The sequence below is a fragment of the Saccoglossus kowalevskii genome, chromosome 5, assembly GCF_978046115.1.
Source record: "Saccoglossus kowalevskii chromosome 5, keSacKowa6.1, whole genome shotgun sequence".
NCBI classification, from domain to species: Eukaryota; Metazoa; Hemichordata; class Enteropneusta; family Harrimaniidae; genus Saccoglossus; species Saccoglossus kowalevskii.
The window spans coordinates 31,069,824-31,094,494 of record NC_140645.1 but is presented as its reverse complement, the minus strand read 5'-3'; the positions used below and the strand labels follow the sequence as shown (position 1 = coordinate 31,094,494).

General features: G+C 33.2%; 2 protein-coding genes across 2 annotated transcripts; both read right to left on the bottom strand.

The window, feature by feature from the left end:
- Positions 1-2,273: 2,273 nt before the first annotated feature.
- Positions 2,274-18,150, bottom strand: LOC146746044 (fibroblast growth factor receptor 4-like). Its single transcript, XM_085498917.1, has 16 exons — positions 18,120-18,150; positions 15,700-16,026; positions 14,968-15,264; positions 13,000-13,299; positions 9,694-9,966; positions 6,084-6,236; positions 5,876-5,920; positions 5,496-5,581; positions 5,077-5,293; positions 4,882-4,986; positions 4,627-4,781; positions 4,040-4,162; positions 3,789-3,900; positions 3,442-3,538; positions 3,132-3,231; positions 2,274-3,011 (listed from the first exon to the last, which is right to left on the bottom strand). Exons 1-16 carry the CDS (start codon positions 18,148-18,150, stop codon positions 2,967-2,969), a joined length of 2,466 nt encoding a protein of 821 aa, XP_085355043.1. The 3' UTR covers positions 2,274-2,966.
- A 4,073-nt stretch (positions 18,151-22,223) lies between these two features.
- On the bottom strand, positions 22,224-24,378 carry LOC146746043 (lachesin-like). Its single transcript, XM_085498916.1, has 2 exons — positions 24,024-24,378; positions 22,224-22,507 (listed from the first exon to the last, which is right to left on the bottom strand). Exons 1-2 carry the CDS (start codon positions 24,376-24,378, stop codon positions 22,224-22,226), a joined length of 639 nt encoding a protein of 212 aa, XP_085355042.1.
- Between the last annotated feature and the right edge of the window lie 293 nt (positions 24,379-24,671).

Sequence of the window (24,671 nt, the reverse complement as noted above, 5' to 3'; positions counted from 1 at the left end):
ACTGGTCCCTGTCAAAATAACAAATCAAATTTTCTGCTCTGGCGATTTAACTATTTAATTAATAATTTTCAGAATAATGTTGCCGTGAAAGGTTCTCATAAAGTGTCGATGAACGTTCGTATGTAATTATTTTTCTAATAATTATCATAAATAATAATTATTTCTTTAAAAAGTTAAGTCACTAATGAAGCCCGGGGGTTATAAAACAATAACAAATGGAAGCAAAATTCTCCCTGCTTGTATTTAGGATTGTTTTAATTTTTTCATTTGTTGCTTTTCAACAAATTGTACCACTAAAGGTAAATGAATCTCACATTATCTGCGGTTATCTCATGCATACAAAATTATGTATAGGTTTCACTTTGTACATTTTCAAACGTGAAATTATTCACTTTAGTTTATGCTAGAATTAAACCTGTAATTTATTGTTACTTTAGTTTTGATTTGCACGTAATCCAGAAACCTATGACGTAAACCTATGACAAACCATGTTATGCTGGATAACGTTTTTTTTTTTAATTACACCACTCGAATTGTCAACAGAGACTCTTGGGCGTTCCGAATACTTTACATTCCAGACTTTTGATTCAATACTTGTCAGTATTCATTAAATGGGGGTAGTATAAAACATTTTTTTTATCTCTGTGGACATAGTACTCTATTACTGTCACCCTCATTCATATTTGTGGACGCACTTTTGAAACAGAAACACTGAATATAAATAGAAACAAACGACTGGGCTATGGAGAAAAGCTTTAGGCATAAAATGAAATGATACACTTTATTCACCAAAATGAAAACCAATTTATTGTATTCTTTGTTCTGAAATACACTTATTTAGTGTTGGTATTCCTGCAGGTAAATGCAGTATAAATTCTAATCATAAATACATTATACTTTTATCTCATTGTAGTGATCTGGTTTTAATAATTTTCATATCTGCCGCATATCTGCATACTAATTTTCCGAATATTTTTAATTGAACAATTAGGCATTATGATACCAGTTTGCGACTTGTTAGAACACTTCTTTACCTTGTAATTCATGCCAACTGTTTTTCTTAATACAAGACAATACAGTGATTTTGTAATATTAACATATATATGTGATCAGGTATTGTTTATTGCCATGTTTAAAGATCTTCACTTATATGATCTTATATTATTTACCTTGCCTTGACCTTTATATCAAAAAGAACCAATAATAAATGAGATAAAATATCATTCGAAACCATTGTGCTGTTTATTTTTATTAATGAAACATTCAAAATTTCAAAGTTGAATGAGATTATATACATAGGATCTTTCACTACATGCATTTGTCTTCGCATGCAGCCGTATGTTCGTAATTACACTCCAGTCAAGCAGTCAACTATCTTGATTCGAAAAAAATACTACAAAGCTTGCGCTAACCACTATCAGTTTTTAAATAACAATGGGTACGGTACACAGTATAGGTCAACACACATGTCACTTGTGTTTGAACTAACGATTAACAGCTTATATTTATGTCCTCAATACCTTTCATATGCAGATTAGGCTATAACAATTCAGACACTGTGTGACCACAATCGTCAACGTTACTACCATAGTGTGCTTGATTTGTGATTAGGTTTCTTTGTACTGTGACCTAAATTCATGACACCCGTCGTCTGCTGTTAGTGTTTAAGACTGTTTTGGATATCAAAGTAAATGCTTTTCCTCCATTCGCACCGCTTACACACAGTATGAATCCAACATGATCAAAGACACACATGAATGAAAACAAAAATTCTTCGTTGAACACGTACATACGTACTTCACAGATCAACACATAAGTTGCCAGAGTAGTCCCTGAATATAGACACATTACACCAGTTAACGTGACTGTCGACTTTGAATGTAAGGACTGGATAATTTTTTTTCACTACACAGCGGGTTTCGACATTCTCATTATACCTATACACGTCATCATAATCAATACAGGTCATGTATCAGTTACGGACCTCTTTAATATGCAACTCGTCAAGGAAAATTGGGGTTAAATTTATAATTTGCGTACTATTGCGGACACCATATTATTTGAAAATCGTTGACTTATATATCTTATAATCGTTGAAAATAGCCACCCAGAACGCAGTGATTATACATAACAATTTATCCTTTTATGAATTATAAAAAAAATGAAATCCACATATCTACACGCACATATTTTCCCCATCTGAATGGGAAAAACAAATAATTCATAGATGTTGTATCGAATATACAACGTCAAGCATAAGAAGGAAACGACAATTACACTACACTACACTACACTTCTTTATTCAATCAGAGAAAGAAATATTCATTGTTCCAGACATACGGTCAATATATTTGGGATTGTAGAATTGTAAATTAATGAGCCACTTAAGCGAGTATGATATGCATAATGTCTGCGCCGTGAATATATGAGCAATACCGAAGTATACTTTTTTCAATCGTATGTATTGTTTTTCTAATAGTACTACTAAAATGTCGGTAAAGCAAGATACTTACGTAGAAACAAAACTATGTATTTTAATAACATTCTGGATATATAAAATGACACGGTTATATATTAAATGGTTTTGAGGTGATAAACTTGTAGTATATTCAATCACAACACCACTATTGCATAAATGAGGGATACATGATTATAACGGTGTTCACTATCATTACATTCGTTTCAGACTTCTTAACAGTAAATCAAATCGATCAACTTAGAATATATGACCATTGTGATCCAGCAACATGTGTCATGTCGGAATTTTTGACCATTTTAAAATAAACAACTCCTATATACATATATAAAATGATCAGATGAAATTTGATTTAGGCGAAGTAAAATTGTAAAATTAAAAGTAAAATTGGGAAAACATTTGTTTAATGGATTGATTTATAACAAATATACACTTGTCAAACATATAACGCACATCTTGATCGCCAGTCTTCATTGCAAATTTGTCATGTTCATATATTTGCATATGGAGACACATTACACGAGTTATCGGGTTCCTGTTAAATAAACAGAATATAACACAATAGTAAGTAATTGCCAATGCTGTATAGACAATTACAATAATTCTTGTTTAATTATTCATTGAATTTAAATGTATTTCAGTCTAATCTTCTTACCTTGCTATCGTTCAGCAGTGATCTTATTGACTTGACACATTTGGTGAATGTCGGCCGGTCTCGAGGATGACGATTCCAACACGATTTCATCAGTTGGTACCTGATATATGAAAAGTAGTGAAGTATGTACCAATGATGCACAAATAATAAATATAAAATATTTTTTGTTTATCTTAAAATAAATTCTCCCCAGTAGAAAAAAATTAGGAATACAATAGTGCGTTGATTAGCCAGTAACAACAAGTATACATGCTATACAGGATGAATGTATTACTTTCCCCAAAATACGATCAGTTTAACATATACATACATAGCAGCGAGACAATGAGTTGGTTTTGGTAATATTTCCCCATTAGTTACCATCACTTTTACATTTTCTTCTGTTGTATCGTGATAAGGCGTTGATCCTGTAGAAATAGTATGTCGATCATCATGATTTCAGCTTATAATAGAAATGACGCAAAAGTTTGCTTAATTAATGTACTATTTGTGTTATTTTTTTTATTTTTATTGTATATTTAAAAACGCACCCTTACAATATAATTAAAAATATAATTTGTATAGTTAATGGCTTGGAACTTATTAATGAATATACACTGCTGATTATCTTTTCGTCACGCCCTCGTTAATAGGGCAATGTAATTACATATGTTTTACCTTGAGTTATAATTTCCCATATTACAATACCAAATGACCATACATCACTCTTTGGAGTAAATCGTCTGTTTAACAGCGTTTCAACTGACATCCATTGATACGGAAAATTAACCTGAAAAAAGGAAAGAATATTAGAACCACGAACAAAAACGCTGAGAGTTTTTCCATAGAGTAAATCACAAATAATTTGTTATATGCATCATGCGCAATCAATGAACATTACTAAAGACAGCATTTCTGTATTAATTTACCTTTGTTTTCTCGAAAAACCGTGCGTCATCTATTACGTCACTAGCATAACCAAAATTAGAAATTTTACACTTCTTGTCATTACTAATCAACACATGTCCAGCAGTCAAATATCGATGCATTATCTGAAATACAAAATAATCGCAACGTCGCAGTGTTATGTGTAGAAAGTCTCCGTTTTTTAGTATACATAGATTATGGTATCTCTCCTCATTCTATCTCCTTATGACGAACTAGCATAAGTAAATTGTGGTGACTACTTGGTGTACGACATATTAGTTGCAAAAATATGTACGTTATTTTTTTTAATTCTAACAGGAAAACAGAGTGACGTCATGGTTAACGTCATTACTGGACTGTACCATATGTACGGATGATGGATCATTAAGGCATTTTTAGAAATGTAAATTACCCTGGGGTGAAGCTAATTAACGTTCGTGAGTTGTTGGCTATTATTGAGATTACTGCAGTGGCATTTGTAAAGCGGGCATTTTTTTGTTCTACAAAATATACTAATGCGAACGCTTCATTATAAACGATATTAACTCGGTTAACATATATACACACATTAGTGATATAATCACAATACCTTCAAGCTAGACAGATACTCCATTCCATTGGCGATATTCAATACGAATAAAAACAGGTCTTTATACGGGGCTTTCATGGTTTCATGTGTGTGCTGCGATTGGAGAAATGTCTTCAAGTCGACATTTAAATGATCCAGTATTATGAAACTGGGAACTAGACAAAAAGGAAAATTATAATCACTGAATTGAAATGCATGGAAATCTTGTATGATGTATCACATTCCTCCAATTTAGAATTTTATCTTTATACACACCTTTTTCTGTACAACACCCAAGTATTCGAATTATATTACTGTGTCCACGTATTGATTGCAGTATTTCTATTTCCTTCACAATTTCATGTTCTACCATATCACCGTCTGAAAATGGATATTATGGTTTACGTAATTTATATTTTGTTAGGGAAGCAGATAAATAGAATTCGGTTAATTGTTACACTAAATACTCACTACTGCTCTTCTTAATCACTACATTAGAATGTCCAGAGACGCCATTAATATTCCATGCTTCTGCTTCACTGATTTCATACAACTTCCCAATCGAAATAATACTTTTGATACAAATATTATCTCTTGGAAATTCGATTGGCTTCTGTCCTGCTTTCATGTACACAACTTCATTCTTGTCAAATGAAAGTTTAGCATATTCCTCTTCTTTTACTTCATTCTACAACAAATTTCTTGTGATTTAGTAAAATACAATGTGGGTTCATGAAAAGAAAATATTTAAACAAGGGCACACAGTTATCATATTTTCCTCCATATAAATTCAACCAAATTAACATTGATTAAACAACACAATAGCAGTTATAAATCAGAATACTAACATAAGTGTGATATGTATTTAAATTAAATATTATTGTACTCACTTTAGTTGAACAGATTTTCTCAATAGATTCATAGGTTTCGTCGGAGTTCTTATTAGGTTCAAACTTATTTTCAATTTCTGAGTAATCTGTCAACATTATTAACATTATAGTATAATTTAATTGATTGATTTAAATGATACAGGAATAAAAGTGATATAGCAAATTATTGTGACGCGATCTAAATTAATTTCAAGCGTAGCTGTTTTCTCTATACAATATATTATTCATGATACAAAGCGGGACAAAAAAATCAAATAGTGGAGATGTTGTTATAAATACAAAGCAGGAATAATATTCTAGAAAATATATAGAATAATTTAATTACAGTATTATAAATTGTGATTCTATAAACTAATGTTATATATCTATTTTAAACTTACCGACAGCGACATTTTCGTATCTTCTATCATCCAAAACTGTGTCGTCTGCCGAGGAAAATACTTTTTGTAACAATGTTTTGTTCTCAAGTATAACAATTGAATTATTGTTATTATAAATGAAATAATACATGTCATTCAGATGGTTGAAATAAACATAATGGTACACGTTACACGTTGTTAAGTATCAAGCTAATTCTATATTACCTACCTGTGTTTTTTCTATGTTGACGTTTTCTTTTAAAAAATAATATGACAGGTACAATTGCAATCGCCAACAAAATAAGGATAACACTTGGTACGATGTATACTGCAGCGTTAGTGTGTTTGGATCTACCTTCATCAACATTGTTTGGTGGCTTAGCTATAAAATACATATATTTTCCTGTTGAATAACTACCATTTTAATTAAGATGGAATAGCTATAATATGTGTTCTGTATTATATTATAGGCAAACAATATACACTTAATATTCACTTCATATGTTGCTGTTTATTGAGGGTAGTTTTATATCTGGGCAACAATAACCATACGTTATCGTAATTACACTAGAGTATATATATGGCTCTTTTCGTCTTGATAGACAGTCAAAGCAGCATTTAAAAAATGTCTATGTCTTGCAGTGACGCACATGGCTCATCCTAGCGATATTGGAAGTGGAGCTTCTGGAACAATTTCCGCAGGTCAGACGTACACCACAAGGATTTAAAATTATTTCCTTTCGTTGCTGACGCTTTGCCTTCAGGTCTAGGATAATGACATTTTCGTGGAGCTTAGTGCCGGCTGTCACTGCTGAGCTCCAAGAAGTTCTGTTTGCAGCTAGCTTTTCCCTTTTTTACATCCCGACAAGCTGGTTTTGCATTCATCTCTTTCTGTTGCCTGCAGCCATCTGGCCAAACAGCATCTGTTCAGGTATGCAGCTGTCGTCCATTCTTGTCACATGTCCTGGCCACCTGAGTCGTCGTTCGCACAGTATGGTCTGAATGCTTTGAAAATTGGCAGTCTCAAGGACTTCTGTGGCAGTCTCAAGGACTTCTGTGTTGGTCTTTTTGTCTTTCCAAGTTATGCCAACGATCTTGCGGAGGCATCTTAGATGGAATGTGTTAAGTTTCTTCTCCTGGCCTGAAAATGTGGTCCATGCTTCTGATTCTTAGAGGAGAGTATGCATGTCTCGTAGATTCTGATCTTCGTCTTGGTTGTTAGCATCTTATTATTCCAGGCCCTTTTTGAAAGCTTGCCAAATGATGTTCCTGCTTTTCCTATACGAATGCTTTAAAGAGACAGAAGATGTGATTGTAGATCCCTGGTAGCAGAACTTAGTGACTGAATCCAAGGGTTCTGAGTCTAGCTGAATACTTGGCTGAGTGCTACCTTCTTGTGACAGTATGAGTGTTTTCTGCAGGCTGACGATGAGCGAAAACGTTTTGCATGCCTGTGACAGCTGGTCCGTCATGTTTTGTAGGGTCTTTGCATTGTGGGCAACAAGTGCTGCATCATCTGCAAAGTGGATGTCTCGATAAGTGTTGTCTTCGTCTTGGTCTTTGAAGTCTTGCTAGTTTAAACAGAGTTCCATCAGTTCTTCAATGGAGACATACATCGCCAGGTGATGTCTTGAAAGCATGTTGCAGTAAGGTTGCAAAGTAAATGCTGAACAAGGTTGGAGCTAGGACGCATCCCTGTTTGACGCTGCTTCTTATATCAAAGCTGTCAGTTATTGAGCTATCAAACTGAACAGTAGCTTTCATACCTTCATGGATTGGCATAACTAACTGATGAAGTGTCGGTGGGCATACTATTCTTTTCAAAACCATGTATAGTCCAGATCTGCTGATTGTATCAAATGCCTTGGTGTGATCAACAAATGCAATATGCAGGCGCAGTTGTTGTTCACGACATTTCTCTTGTAATAGGCGTAATGAAAATACCATGTCCAATGTTGAGCGTTCAGATCTAAAACCGCACTGACTTTCTGGTAGGACACGATCTGCCAGTTTCTGAAGACGCCTTAGGATGATTCTGGCTAAAGCTTTTCCGGTGATGCTCAGGAGAGATATACCTATGTAATTATTGCAGTCACTGTTATCCCCTTTGTTTAATATATGGTGTGATGATGTTGGCATCTTTCATATCGTGTGGTAATTCTCGGTGTCCCCAGCAGGTGATTAGAAGTTGGTAGAGCTGAGGTAGAAGATAGTCCTTGTTCTCTTTCAATATGTCTGCAGGTAGGTATATCAATTCAGGGAGTCAGGGTATCACATCCTCGAGGTCGCTGTCCACTGACCTCCCCTCTAAGTAAAAATGTGAGTATGTTCTTCCAATCTTTTCATTTGTTGGTTCTTGTCTGTGATTGGTTGGCCTGATGAAGGTCTTGGGGCCTAAGACAACATGGATCTTCTCATACATTTTTCTTGTGTTGCCAACATCAAAAGCTTCCTGTATTTCCTTGCACAGGTTTTCCCAGCAGCTGTTTGCACATCTCCTTGATTCCCTTTGGAGTTTGACTTTGCAGCACGTAATTGGTTGAGTGCGCATTGGGTCTCCTTCTTGTTGTATGCTAAGAAGGCCTCACGTTTTTCCCCATCAGAGGGACAATAATTTCTGCATACACGGCTACCAAATCTTCTCTGTAGGCTTGTGCTATTCCAAATGCTTCATTAGCTGATTCAAAGGTGGTCATATTGATAGATGTCCACATCTCGTCTGGTGGACTGTCGTCAATGTATGGGAGCCGCTCTTGGAAGTAACTTTGAAACACAGCCTTCAGGTCTGGGTTATTGGTGTTTCTTGTGTTTATGTTTTGGTATATTTGGTTTCTGTACCCCGGTGTACTGGCCTTTGTGCTATATATTTTATTGCAATAATAAAAAGGTGCTTTCACTGAGTTTATGCTGTCCCTTCTGGCGATGACAAAATTTATTTGATGCCAGTGTCCAGATCTGGGATGACGCCAGGAAACTTTGTGATGATCTTTCCAATTGTAGAATGTGTTAGTAATGCACAAGTTGTGTTCAGAGCAAAGTTCAAGTAATCGTTAGCCGTTTTCATTTGATTTTCCAACTCCAAAGTGAATTATAATACAGTATAATTAAAGAGAATATATATGAAATATTGTTTGTTGTATGTATTCAACATACATGCTTCAACAGATTGGATATAGTTACAAATATACAAACAATCTTCGTCGTTTTGTACACTCGATATTCTATCTCTCACGAAACACATAAAATTAAATCAGTCACATCACATTGTTTACATACATCGTTCACATCAACAACGTAGCGCATGACTGAAATACAATTACGTTACTAAGCCCGACGGTAACGCAGATTCAGGCCGTTATGTCTAATTAACTTATTATAACTACACACAGAAACAGATGTATTAAAAATAAAGTTATCACGTGAATTTATGTACTCTGGCATTACGTTAACCGTCGGTCGATACGATAACCATACAGACTTAATACATACTCTGTGGCATTCGAATAAGTTGTCCCAGATGCTAGTTAACAATCAACGAATATAAATAATGGCATGTAGACATTTTGAGACAAGTCTAAAAAACTCACGATGTGTTTCACAAAGAATTTGCAAACGCCATCCTGTGTAAATAATATAATAAAGTATGTACTTTCATTTTATGACAAACAAACAAATATATTCTAGTGTTTATTGACGACAATGTTCTTATTGTATATTACATATATTATATATATTAGTTTCTGACATTCGATAGCACTGTATGACATCACTCGAGTTAAATATTCACCTCAACAATGAAAATACATAGTGGTTATTTACAACAATAGTAATATCCTTACCTTCTGTAATCATCAGCTCCGTTTGACTTCTACTTTCTCCTATTATATTTTTACTGACGACAATAATATTATATTCTACCGATGGTAGCAGTCCATCAATTGTTAGTTTGATGCTTGTTGTTTCTTCTGTTAATTGTTTTTCTCCATCTGGTGATACCCAATATTCAATATAAAATGACTGCGATTCGCCTCCATTAAATCCCGGAATCCATGTCACATTTATAGTATTATGTGATGAGGATAACTCGATATCCGACACTGGGTCTGGTCTACCTGTTGATGAGAAGAAAATAAAATGTACTGTAACATGTCTATCCTTACTAAACATTCAAAATCTGATGATGTTCACAAATTATGTTAAGACAGTGACAGGGAATACATCAATATGTTATTATAGCAATGTATATATTTTCAGGGAGTGTAGAAGAATAATAATACTGTACACAGCTATCTTCATTTGTCTCTGGGATTAGTTTCACTACCACCTTTGTTCTAGAATTATGCTACAAAATCACAAACATGTTTTAGAATTAGGTCTGAATATTTTTGACGGGTTTAGAATAACAATTCAATGCATCAATGAACTATCCTAGACACATGCAATCCATTATCTCAAATACCTTTTTTCTTTATTGGTTTTTCACATTACTTTTCATAGGTTAATCTTTTGAGCAAACAAGAAATAGCATGACATAACGTAATATGATACTTAATATAACCCACTGATATAACCCACCACCCTCCAACCCACCCCCAATTATTATAACATGCTTAGTTAACACCCCTACACTATTATAACATGCTTAGTCAGAATCTAATCATGTGATTGACTGAAACAATGTCATTCATCTAGAAGACCTGTACATAAACTAACGAGAACATGAACACTTGGTGAGTGGCCATCTTGTAAAGCAATCTTCAAGACAACTTCTGAATACTTGAACAGACTGATAATGTCTGGTAAAGCAAAGGCTGCTCAGGTGAGACTAACATGCACGATAAATATTAGTACTTATGTGGCTTCTAAGTTTGAAACTTTGAAAACAAAATCTGACTTCATCTTGGGGTTGTGGCATGCATTTAGCAAGGTTAGCAGCGGATAACACATTATTTGATATAATAAATAGATAAGGTTAGAATAAAATATATTTATTATTTCAGTTCATAATGTGAAGGTCAATAGTGCATACCCAATTTGCTCATTAGCTAAGATAATGAACAAAAATCAACGTTGTCATTCATTTTGACAGGTTAAACATAAGCTACAAGTTTCTACTTTGGGGCGTGAATACAAAGTGGACATCTTGTGACATCCCAGTGCCAGATATAAAGCATACACACTGAATTTTATGGCCAAAACACAATATTTCAGCTCTTTTGGTTATAGCGTCAGCTATTGACATGCTTTGGATATGTAGTTTGGCTTGTAGACTACACTCTATAATAGTAGAGAACAGTGGATAAATAGCGCCTGATCGGCTTGGGTCTTTTAAAATCATAGTAGGATCTAATTTACTTGTGTGTTTCTAGTTTTATGCTATCTACTGATCGTAAGAAAATTAGACATACATGATATTGACCACGCCAATTTATTTGTACCACTTCTGTTGCACTCTATTCTTTAGTAATACTGAAAATTGTCATTACATTGTATTGTAAATTATTCTCATTGAATAGTTTTATGATGAATGTTATACCTTTCTAAATCATTCTATTTTTGCCATTTACGAGCACCAAGTTATCATCGTTAGTGTATGACATATCATGTGCGTTTTGATTCTGTACTGACTATTCAACTGTGTATATTAATAGGGTTAGGGCTTTTCATAGCTCTATTTTCTTTATTTTTTTAGTTACTCATTCTTTATATGTATTGATGTAACATACCCAATCTTTTGGACTAATAAAAGACCGGGAGTTGGAGTTCATATGTAGCCATTACACTGAAGAGAATAAAGTAAATACCGTATCCAAATATGTGATGCAATCATGATCCTTAAAATGACAACTCTGGGCTGCACTGTTAACTATGTCAATAAGTGTATTTTTTATTTATATTATCCGTTCTAACTTTAAAAACAGAAATACCAAAATTTATATTCAAATTATAGAATGTTACTAAATGTACACTAATTTATTGCAACTGTAATTTATCTTCCAGCTGCATCATTCAATAAATCATCTTTCAAAACATATCTAAGTCATGTCCCACTTTAAAACATGATTTGAAAACAATCAGCGTTGCCAGATTTAGTAATCTTATATGATACCTTCTTTGTTTCAAAACAATTTACTAGTAACGTCAGTAATTTTGAGACTTTACATTTGCAGTAACTATTCAGGAAAAAGGAACGGAAAATAAAAAAAGAAAAAAATATTTCAGATCAGATTTATTATTCTCAAATAAGATGAGATTGTTACAGAAAGAAGTAAAAATAAACATTTATTTGAAAAAAAAACAATTTCTTGTTTTTGACTTGGTCTAACAAGCAGATACTAGATATCATGTGTTGTTGAATGACGTATGGCCTGGTGTGTTTGAAGAGGCTGCAGTTAATTTCAAACTTGCCTCTGTGTATTATGTAACTGTGAGTTTGATTTGCACCTGCTATTATACAAATACTCCACGGAATTGAAAACTGGCCTGATATTAAATGGGACTTGATATTGAAAGTGCTGGATATTTCACAAACATAATAGGGTTATTCTGAATGTTTAATATGTTTTTCCCGAACGCTTGATGTTTGATTTAAATTTATTCTTAACAGCATTGACCGTGGAATCGTATGTCATTTCATCAGGCAATTTTCTTCCCGATTTGAAAGCCTACTTTATTGGTGAGTATCGTAATACCATGTTTTGCAAACAATTACATCATTGTTAATTCAGAGTTTTGGATTTAGCAGGCGACAGGGCGAATTTCAGACCAGTTGGCAGATCCGAGAAATTGCCAAAAAATATTTCATTTAAAAAACTGTCTGGTTATGAGAAAAAAAATGCTTGGTTGAAATAATAGAAAGCAATGTAAAACAATTTATTTTCACTCGCGTTTAAATTTACCTCAAAGAACAAACAGCTATGATAGTGGTGATTATTCGAAAGCAGTGTTCCAACATATTACCGCCACTATATGCTTATTCGTGTTTCATAAAAGGGAACGCCTTATTAAATACATACTATCATCTATTTTCAACTCCAAAAAATGATGGTACCTATCTGATATTAGGAGTCTTCAAATATGAAATTAACACAATCACTAATCATTGACAGTTTAAATGTAAAATAGTAACAATAATATTTACTTACTTTTTCCATCAAACACAACTATAAATGTTGCATTTGCAAAATCGCTCCCAGCAAAACACGTGTAGTTACCATAATCATCAGTTTTCGTATTACTAATTATAATTATGCTTTCATGTAATGTTCCTTGTGTAGAACTAGATATTGTAATTTTGTCATTGCTGATGAGTACAGATCCATTTGGACTAAACCATTGTAATGTAGGGGTAGGATTGCCGTTGAACAGACATCGTAGTTCTCCTGTTTCACCTTCATTAGCTCTTGACTGTTCATTTTGGGTTTCATTCACTGAAAAAGGAGTATCTGCAAGACAAAATTATATCTGAATTAATTCTATGGAAATACACTTTTAGAAAAAAAATTGCATTGTTACAAATAAATAGTCCACTAGACTATCTTATTGGACTTATAGGAGTGGCAATTAAAAAAATGTCATAAAGTTGCCAATTTGTTTGTACATTAATTATCTTTATATCTGTCGATGAAGAAAGATCACCTAATTTATTTCTATATGAATTCTTATTTTTATATATTTTATATTTATGTTCAGTCTGATTCTCATATTATCGACTCCATAATAATTTGGATGTGGTGTGTACAGAGTCGTTCAGAATAAAGTTTTCCAGTTTTCCTGTTCGTGCATTCAAATTTCCTATAAGAATTACATTTCCATTACTGATATTTTATAATTTATTATTTTTTTCTTAGGTTTGAATATAGATGAGTTTTCTGGTAGTAAATAACCCACATATATATATATATATATATATCATTTGGCAAATTGAAAAACTTATTTTAACCTATATGAGATTCTCAATTATGGTTTGCACCTTAGCAACTGATTTTATACCTATATGACTGCAACACCACCAGAATTTGGTCTCAGTGCTTTACTTCAAATATAAGTAAACTCTGCTAAACATCTAAACAAGTCAATTCTAAAACTACAAAATCATAGGGATTAAGAGTTTAAAAAAATCTATATAACGGAACTATGACGTTTAATGCGCTGAATGTTCCATGTCATAAATGACAAGGTGTCTTTACATCTAGTGTTCTACGTGTATATGGTAGTTTTGTTCTGCATATATCTGATAGAATAATTTTACTCATTAAATTCAGCATATCCGAAAGTCGATCATTGTATGAATTAACTTTCCATTGTTGTTAATATTAGGGCCATACTAACAATGTTTACATTTCGTAATTGTTTCTGTATTTTTTTTGTGTGTGACTATACTGTCTTTTTTTCTGCCATTATTTCTCATTATGTGTTGTTGTTTTTTTATATTACTGACACCAGTTCAGATCATTGCATTGATTGTTATAAGGTTATTACGAGAATACATCAAAGTATACACGAAGACATTACAGTTGGAGTATCGACCGACGCCCATACTTTGAAATATTCTCGTAATAACATTATTATTATACATCAAGGATAGACCATAGGAATGCGGAAATTTAAAATGTTTTGAACAGTCTCGGCGTACAGCGTGGAGTCCCGTCAAACTCTAGTGGCAGCCATGTTTGTTTTTGTTATTAGAGAACGCTTACGCGCGTAATCATTCCATTTTTGAAATTCGCATTTCCTAATATGGTGGGATGAAAATACCCCGTAAAATACCGCAAAATTACGGCAAGCTGTGATATATGGCGTTATGGTGACAGATGTATAATAATACTTTATAATATCTTGTTCACATGTATATGGTTCCTGTCAGAAATATCCTATAGAATTGATGTGCCAGCCAAGTAGCTATATACAAAGCTATGTAATGTCTGACACCAAGAACAATTAAATTGGTGGCTATTTGCATCATACACAACTTAACCTTTCAATGACACAAATTTTGAGTTCATGTTTAGTCTACTGATAATGAATGGCTACATTGTGATTTAACAATAGAAATGAATTCAACAATAAATACTCACAATGTACGTTGAGGATCACTGCATTTGACTCTTTACCTTGGCCCACCTGACTATTCTCAGCTTTACAATATAGCTCATTATTATGATGATGATATGTTAATATAATTGTCATCTCTTGTATTGATTTTCTTCCACTGTATACACTATCCACATACACAAGCTGATTAGGAACAGTGATCATTTGGTTGTCATGGTACCATATCAGACTAGCATCCGGGTTACTGCTACACGACGTGCATGTGAGAATCAAAATACCACCAGCTATTACATACTCTGTATTGTCAGGGTAACCAGATAATAAAGTACTGCACCCATCCGGGTAGATTGGAGTAACTGATTATAAATTAAATGAAAGATTAAAAACAGCAAATATTAGATGGCACATAATTCCACGTCTGATTAAATTGTTTCCATCATTATCATGGTAGTTAATAAACAATGAAACTATAAATAAAAGTACCCTTTAAACATCACCAGTGATTCATGAATTCCTTGCTTTACACTTATAATAGGTTTTTACATGCTAACTAAAATATGTATACAATTATAAATAATCGTGGTAAACTAATTCAGCAGCCATGTTTGATATTTTTTACTGCTTTCCAAATTCAGTACATGAAATCCGAGAAAGAACTGTTCCCCCAAGCAACTTGGATGCTAAATTGTTATAGTGCCAACAGTGACAATGAAGTCATAATGTAGCCCAACATTTAATAATTGACAAAGAAATTGTGAAATCGATTATACTAAGTAAATTATTATACTTACAGTACACTGTGATGGGTACACTATTTGAATTAACATCTCCGGTGACTTGTGAATTCCTTGCTTTACATTTATATTCTGCTTGGTTATCTTCAGCTCTTGTTGTTATTGTTATTTGTTGTTCTGATATCTTGCCACTGTAGTCACCATTAGTTTCAGTTAGAGACCCAATATTGATATTATCATCGTTATCATCTATTATATTATTATTCCTGTACCACAGTATAGTAGCTGATGGGTTACTAGTTGTTGTTGTACATGTTAACAGTAGATTACTACCACTAGTAACAGCACCAGTATAGCCACTTAAACCAACAGTATTCGGTTTAACTGAAAATAGAATAAATTAAAATAATGTTCATTGTTACACAAGTTACTCTAATAACTCTAATACATTGTAGAAGCCATTTTAAGATTAATTGATGTTAGTCCTGCTGTATATTATAATAAACAATTAATTGGTATTGGTATACTGTAAAGGGATTAATAATACACTGGGTTTTAATTTTGCTTATTTCGCTGACCGGAAAATGCGCTAAATTAAAACCCAGTGAATGTGTAAAATTTAGTATAGAACACATTATCTAAATGACAAAACCGTGAATTTAAAAACCACTGAATATGCCTGAAATGGTAAACCAGCAAAATTTAAACCCAGCAAAAATTAGGCATTTTACAATAGTCCTCTTGGAATTAGGGAAATGTTATTTATGCCGAAAATAAAGTAATATTGACCAAAATCTTAGTTAGTAAATAAAAGTGAATAATTGGCTGGTGTAGTGTCAACAGAAATTAAATGAGATACGCTTATTCAAACTGAATTTCCTTTGTCCAGGCTCATGTACAGGGATATAGTAGTATGGTCAAAAAGCAAGATTGCAGTTTGGGTTCTAACATGAATCATCATGGACATGTATCTCAACATGTATAATGTGTTTATCAAATTTGAAAAAAAATTTACAAGATAACACATTTACCGAGAAACAAGATGGATGCCAGTGTATGATCTGAATATGGAACAAACATACATGAACATGTATTTATATATGTATGATTCATGTTCCAAATATGAATGAAAATGGTCCATAAGCCTTGGAGATATAGTAGTATGGTCAAAAAGCAAGATGGCCACCAGTCAGCCATCTTTAATCTGATTGTGAAACAAACTGACATAAACATGTATTTCTATATGTATGTTGCATGTTCCAAATATGAATGAAAAAGATGAGTTTTCAGTTGTGAAAATAGGTAAAGATTTAATAGACTGGATGTTGTGTGGGAGTTCAGAAGTTTAGGAGAAAGCCCTTCTTATTTCTAGATCAGGGTCCTTGGTTTAGAAGGTGTAGTTTAGAAAAGCATGTAGAACACTAGATAATGATGTGTGTGGGGCAATGGGATCATTAATATAAGCAGGGATAAGGTTATTATAAGCTTTAAATATTAGCAGTAGTTTGTATATAATTTGCATATAATTTCCCCAGTTTTGAAACAGTAAAATGCCCAAAAGGTTTCAGTGAAATATAAAGTCGATCTAGCCATCCACATAAATCATGTGATGTATTTCAGGTGAACATTATAAATATCACTAAGACGCCTAATTTATAAAATTAAATCTAAAGGTCTAAATATTTTATCCATTGTAGAGTAGTTCCACTGATTCCATATTTATTGTGCAGTTGTTTGAAAAGAATGTCATGGTCGATTGTGTTGAATGCTGTACTATAGTGGAACAGCCCTTGTCCTTTGTCAAGAGCTAGGAGTAGACAATTAGAAACACAGAAAAGAGTAGTTTGAGTAAAATGAAAACAGCGATAAGCAGACTGTCTTCGAGAGAACAGGTTGTTGTACTGTAGGTAATGTTTAAGTTGCATGGCAATTCTTTCCAACACTATAGAGATGAACATTACGTTTGCAATAGACCAATAGAACTCATTGCAGTCCAAGGTAGGCTTATTTAGAAGAGGCGTGATATATGATAATGAAGTCTGATGTTTGTACCAAGTTTAAACAGAGTCCGTCTAAACACAACTGAGATCTGGTTCCAGAATGGCAGAAAAAGCTTGCTTTTAATTTTTTATATCGCCAACATTAAAATGGCTACCATTCAGCCATCTTGAATTGCATTATCCAATGAATACATGTGTGCCATGATGTATGACATGTACATCATAAGTTTCAACATATTGGTCAAGAAATGTAAGATACATGGCTCTGGAACAGCATTCATTAAAGAATGGCCATGTAGAAAAACAAAATGATATGCATCAAGGCCCATATAACATTTCTTCTTCAATGCGCAAGTAAGATCAGACTATTTTCCAAATGAAAATTTTGTCTGCAATAAAATATCTATACAATTAATACTTGCATATTCATTTGCTTTACACCATTCTTTTACACATCACATCAGATTGTTTTTATACTGAGTAGGCAGGCAGGTTTCTTATTCGTCATATGTGGCTTGAGGGACTATCAAGTCAACTTGTGTATTAGGTACATTTAAAGTTAAAGTGATTGTTAAAGTAAATTCATTACTTACAGTACACTGTAATGGTTTCAACATTTGAATTAACATCTCCAGTGACTTGTGAATTCCTTGCTTTACATTTATACTCTGCTTGGTTATCTTCAGCTCCTGTTGTTATTGTTATTTGTTGTTCTGATATCTTGCCATTGTAGTCACCATTAGTTTCAGTTAGAGTCCCAATATTGGTATTATCATCGTTATCATATATCCTAATATTATTCTTGTACCACAATATAGTAGCTGATGGGTTACTAGTTGTTGTTGTACAGGTTAACAGTAGATTACTACCACTGGTAACACCATCGGTATAACCAGACAAACTAGCACTAACAGGTTTAACTGAAAATATAATTATTATGTGAATGGGATAATTACATTACAGGTTTATTGTTTTTGTTTTGTTTATTTGTTTTTTGTTTTTTGTTGGTATTAATGAGTAGGTGTAAATAAGATCCCGATTGTTGACATTTAAAATCCTGTGAAGAAACAAACCCTTATATATATTTGTTTGGGAACAGTCAGCTACAGGAATCATACACATTACTATCACACAGGTTCATCATTACAAACACTAATCTCAATATTAGAGATATCTGTAGTGGTAATAGATGAAAATATTTTTATTTTTAAGCAGAACAATATTAATATCATCAGTATTACCAGACATGGCAGTGTCTGGCGTTGATACAGTTACTGTATTAATTTTTCCCTTTATTCAAAATAGAAAGGCATATGCATATGCGCATTGTCACTTTGACTAGTGGACGTTTGGTCTCATATTAAAGGATTATACTTACAATACACTGTAATGGTTTCAATATTTGAATTAACATCTCCAGTGACTTGGGAATTCCTTGCTTTACACTTATACTCTGCTTGGTTATCTTCAGCTCTTGTTGTTATTGTTATTTGTTGTTCTGATATCTTGCCATAGTAGTCACCATTAGTTTCAGTTAGAGACCCAATATTGATATTATCATCATTATCATATATTATATTATTATTCCTGTACCACAGTATAGTAGCTGATGGATTACTAGTTGTTGTTGTACAGGTTAACAGTAGATTACTACCACTGGTAACAGCTCCTGTATAGCCACTTAAACTAACAGTATTCGGTTTAACTGAAAATAAAATAAATTAAATAAAGAAAGAGGGTTAATTTATCAGGTGATCAGGAACCATCATTGTTTTAGGTATTAAATAGTTGCTACCAGCATGCATATAATTAAACATTTTCCTTTCCATGTTTCTAGTTGTTGATAATCTACATAGAACAGGGTTTCATTAAAAGTGTATGGTATTTACAGCAAAGTCTTTTTAGCGTACACATTTTGAAAGAAAGTTATTGGTTCTAGTCAGAAGTTTACTTTGAATTCATGGACAATAATTGTTCCTAGTCATCAGGCGAGTGCATGTCATTCTTTTGTTTCGGAAAATCTCTTCATTTTTCCATATATTTAATTGTTTCCCGGACATTTATTGACTTAGGTTGTTAAAATTAGAGACAAGAACACAAACTAAAAGAACAAAAACATGGCACTGTTACAGTATTTTATTTTGTTTTGCGTTGTGATTCTTATTTTTTGATGATTTTAATTTCATCATTATAAATAGTATAATAATTACAACAAAGTTTCTATTTGGTACAGATGAACAAATGTAATATAGAATATGCATAATATGATAGATAATATGAAATAATTAAGTATGCACTACGACAGTACAGCGGGAGTATCAACCGACGTGCAGTGGAGGTCGATGCGATGATGCACTGTTTAGAACAGAATCAGCGACCTCCTTTGTGTGGAGTGCGGTCAAACCCTGGGGGAAGCCATATTTGTTTTTATTATAAGAGGTTGCTTACGCACGTAATCATTCCATATTTGGAATTCACATTTCCTTATATGATAGGATGAAAATATCCTGTAAGATACCGGTGTAACTTATGACGTTACGATGACATATGTATAATAATAATGGATAACCCAACAACTAAATTAATAATACAGGAATTGATACACTTTGATGAATTGATGTATTGAGCACATTGTGTGCTTGGGGTCATTACAATATGTGTTCACTGTTTATTATATTGTAGCACTATCAATACTACAACACAATTTATCTATACAACAGATTATTGAGGAGAAACAATGGAGTTGGCTGAAAATGTTATTGCTACCGACTCTGAAATATACATTATTCACAAAAGGTATTTGATTTTCACAAAGACCAATGAACTGCATGGAACTACATAGCGGTGAATGCCGAGTCCTATTACTACAATGAGATGCACGGTACACCAGAACTTTGAAAGTACGCTGATAGAAAGACTGTATTTTTCAATAACACCATGATGCTTGTAAATGAACACTTGGAATTAAATACAGTTATTCATATCTAAAGGCACAGTTTCCAGCAATTTAGTGATTATGTGCTCGTAAACATTCTATGATGTTCGTTTTGCTTATTAACCACAAAACAGACTGATATGACTTGTCTCACAAATGATGTAAATGATATTCATGAACAAATTCGAAGAAATTCAATTTCCTATCACTCATTGTATTCTAATTCTAACGGTTGAAGCTTTTTTATACTTTTTTTGTAAATAACAAATGTATTTTTAAGGTCTATGAAATGTACTTCATTGAATGCTGCAAAGTAGATCAAACATACAGCAATCCCACAATTCTTATTTTAGTATCAAATCTCATCAAGACAACTTGATTTGATCCAACATTTACTCTTTAATCCACAGTGCAGTGGGAGTATCGACCTATACATATTAGAGGTCGATGCAACCGCATGCTGTCTACACTTTACATCTTACCTCCCAGGAATACATCATGTGAATACCGAAATCTATAACGTTTATAACAGATTTACAGAACTTCCTTGGGTTGGTCTGGGCAAACCCTGGAGACAGCCATGTTTTTTTTGTTATTGTTAGAATTCGCGTTTCCTAATATGGTAGGATGAATATAGTACATATTGGCAAATTATTCTCATTTATTTTATTATCATTCGTATGCTACTTGACTCTTTTGAATTTCGCACAACAAGATGTCAACAAATCCTGGACTATCTTAAAGTAAGCATATCTCAAACAAAAGTTCCGAATGAGAACGGTAAACTATTAAATCATAAGTATAGTTTTTCTCGTGAAAATGAAGAATTAGAAATAGCTAAAACTTTAACAAGGCAACTTAGATTAGATGTGGAATATGGGGTTAAAAGAAAAAACAGATAAAACCTACATGTACACAGAACAATTCCATTAACATAATATGTTGGTATAAAATATGATGGAAACATGTCAACAATTTAGTAAAAGAAGCAAATTCAATGTAATTGGAGAAAATATAAAAAAGAATAACAGAGCATTATTTAACAAAATTTCAATAAAGTTATTATTATTTTTATTTAATTTCTCAAGGTAATTTTATGACTGCATGTGCATCGTACATTGAAAATTTACATGTGGGTTTCATTAAATTGTTCATTTAACAAAAACTAGTTGTTGTATTGCATTTGTGCCATGGCTGGGCCAGTGTAGTGTGCTGGTTTTGTTACAGTGTGCAAGTACGTGTACGTATACGCGTAAACATCACAGCTTCTATAATGTCAGACGGTTGCTCATAGAGAGTTCATACCGACACAATGAACATGACAGTAATTTTAGAAAAGGATTTTGGAATATACATAATGGGTAAAATTATGAATGTTGTCCTCAAAAAGTGGGGCAAAAGAGATCTTGTAGTGCAGCCTTTTACAAAACGTTTGTTTTATTTGGGATAATAATATAAATGTTTACCTCAGCCACAGTCGATAAACAGATTTTTGACATTCAAAAAACCTTGTTGACCACGACTTTACCTCAGTCAAGAATGTTCTCTTCAGGTTGACAAATCTGTATATCGTCCTTGGTCAGGGTCAATATTTCGCTCACATATTACAAATAATAGAATAAGTAACAAACAACAAATTAGTTGTACTAACTGTACTCACAATTAACTGTCAGAACAGCTGATTTTGAGTCTCCTGACCCAACACCATTGTCAGCAATACAAGTATATGTACCATAGTCAGATTTCTCAATATTAGATATTGTCAATGATCCATCAGTCACTGCATATCTACCTTCTATATCAATATCAGTGCCATCTTTCTGCCATGTGTATGTGACATCAGGTACACCTGTAGCTGTACACTCAAATGTGACAGATCCATCTTCATTTACTGTCTGGTCAGATGGTAATGTAATGATGGTTGCTGATTCTAAGATATCATAAATAAATAGATTATATGATTAGGATTTATCAGGTTTACCAGAATCTGTACATAGTAATGTGACTGATCCAGTGCCTAATAATACTGTGTGGTTAGATGGCGATGTAATGATGGTTGCTGGTTTTAAGAAGTCATAAATAAATAGATTATAAACTAATCAATATTTAAGTCAAGTTCCAAACGAAGAAAAAATATTACAAATAAAAAATAGGAGGAAAAGAAATTGAGTCAAAATGAACCAGAAACAAACTTAATACAGTGAAGTAAATTTGTCAAACCACACTCTTACTATGCCTTTTGACGTCCAGGACGCTAATACAAAAGTCATGGTTACTGATTGGCCTGTATTCCAATCTGACTATGGACAGCTGTCTGAAGTAAAACAGTCATGTGACTTGTTTTTAAAAGCCATTAACTGTATAGCTCTTACGTTTACATTTTTGACGGGACAATGTTGTTTTGGGAGTTGATCTGCGCCACTATGTAAAAACAATTGTGTTTCATTGTTCTTGGGTTTGAATATGCGAATCAATTTCAGTTCAGTGTCGTATGTTCAAAATAGTTCCATGTCGTGCTTGATGAGATGAATATCATTTCAGGGATTTCTGTACGAGCTGTTACATATGTGACTTTATTGCTAAATAATTTTGCAATTGATTTTAGGCGTCTTTTTGTTTTTTTATATATAATGCATCGAGAGCAACTGTCACACTGACCAAAGTTTAATTAACTATCTAACATGCGTTTCAGTCTCCATGAAGAGATTAATGTTTTCAAATCTGATAGACCTTATGCCTATTTACATTGGCAAGAACTATTCGTGTCAATTATTACTGAACATTACCGCTGTCCGACCTGGGGAACGAGTACCAGAGCATGGACCTTTATTTAGAACTGGCAGACCCCAGATATGTCATGCAGCGAAAACAATGAACCTTGACTCACAAAACTAGGTTCAGGTAGTTTGAATTCATGTATATAATATTTGCCAACTGGCACCTGTCCGACCACTATATAATTAACGAAATGCAGTAGGTAACAGCTTTAGATCTTTAGGTAAAAGATTTGTTTTAATGTACACTAGATGGCGCTAGTTCAAAGTGCGTGAATACTGTAGTGATTGCGATTTGCGAAAATGCGAAAATAAAATAAAATAAATTAAAATAGAGCAAAGAAAATGAGACAGAAATTATGAACTCGGTTATACAATCACTGGATGTACTTAATTTTACATATCAGAAAATTTTATTTTATTTCCGTTTTTATTCTGATACTGAAGTGATATTCGAGTAGCCTGAATGCATGATATATCATTCTCTGGTTCGAAATTTCAATACTCTCTACATTGCATTTCAGCACGGATGTATTGTGGGTTATACATTGATATCGTGTATTATGTGTTTTAGGTAAACTGAAATGACAACCGAATTGTTAAAGATAATATCTCCGATCGTTTAGGGCAATTTTAATTTTACTAGTCTGAATACAAATATAATCTACTTACCTTGCATAATTATATCAGTTTCATAGTACTGCGGTACTAGCTCTATATTCTTACATTTCCATGTTCCTATATGGTCTGCTTTTATAGGATTTATAGTGAGATACAACTTTGCATTAGATGAGTCTCCTGATATACTACACTCATCACAACTACCAGGAACAATTGCTGTGTTAGAAGAGACCTGTCTTAATGTTGGCAATTCTTGTGACCATTTGGTAGAGGCTGACGGTGTTACATCAAATGCACACTGCAGTGTTACACTGGAACCCAACTGTGTATAGACTTCTGCATCAGGAATATCTTTCCATTCAATTCCGCATACTGAAATTAAACTATTAGAGATTACCAACAACATGGGTTTAGAAGCCAGATCTGATTCAATTCCTATCCATTTTACAGGCGACACCTGCTCCCGGGCGGTGGTTATTCTTCACATTTAGAACATTACAATCATACAACCGTAGCTGCGTGATTTAACAATTATTACAATTTTTCACTGATAAAAAGTGTATTAGGGTTTATGAGAAGACATTTGTGTGTTGCTCCATATAATACGTCTATTATTTTTTGGTATGGTTGTGCAGACATATTGTTAAGTCAATAGCCATAGGTATCAGACCGTAAAATCAGAATCGTTGGATGTCTGTA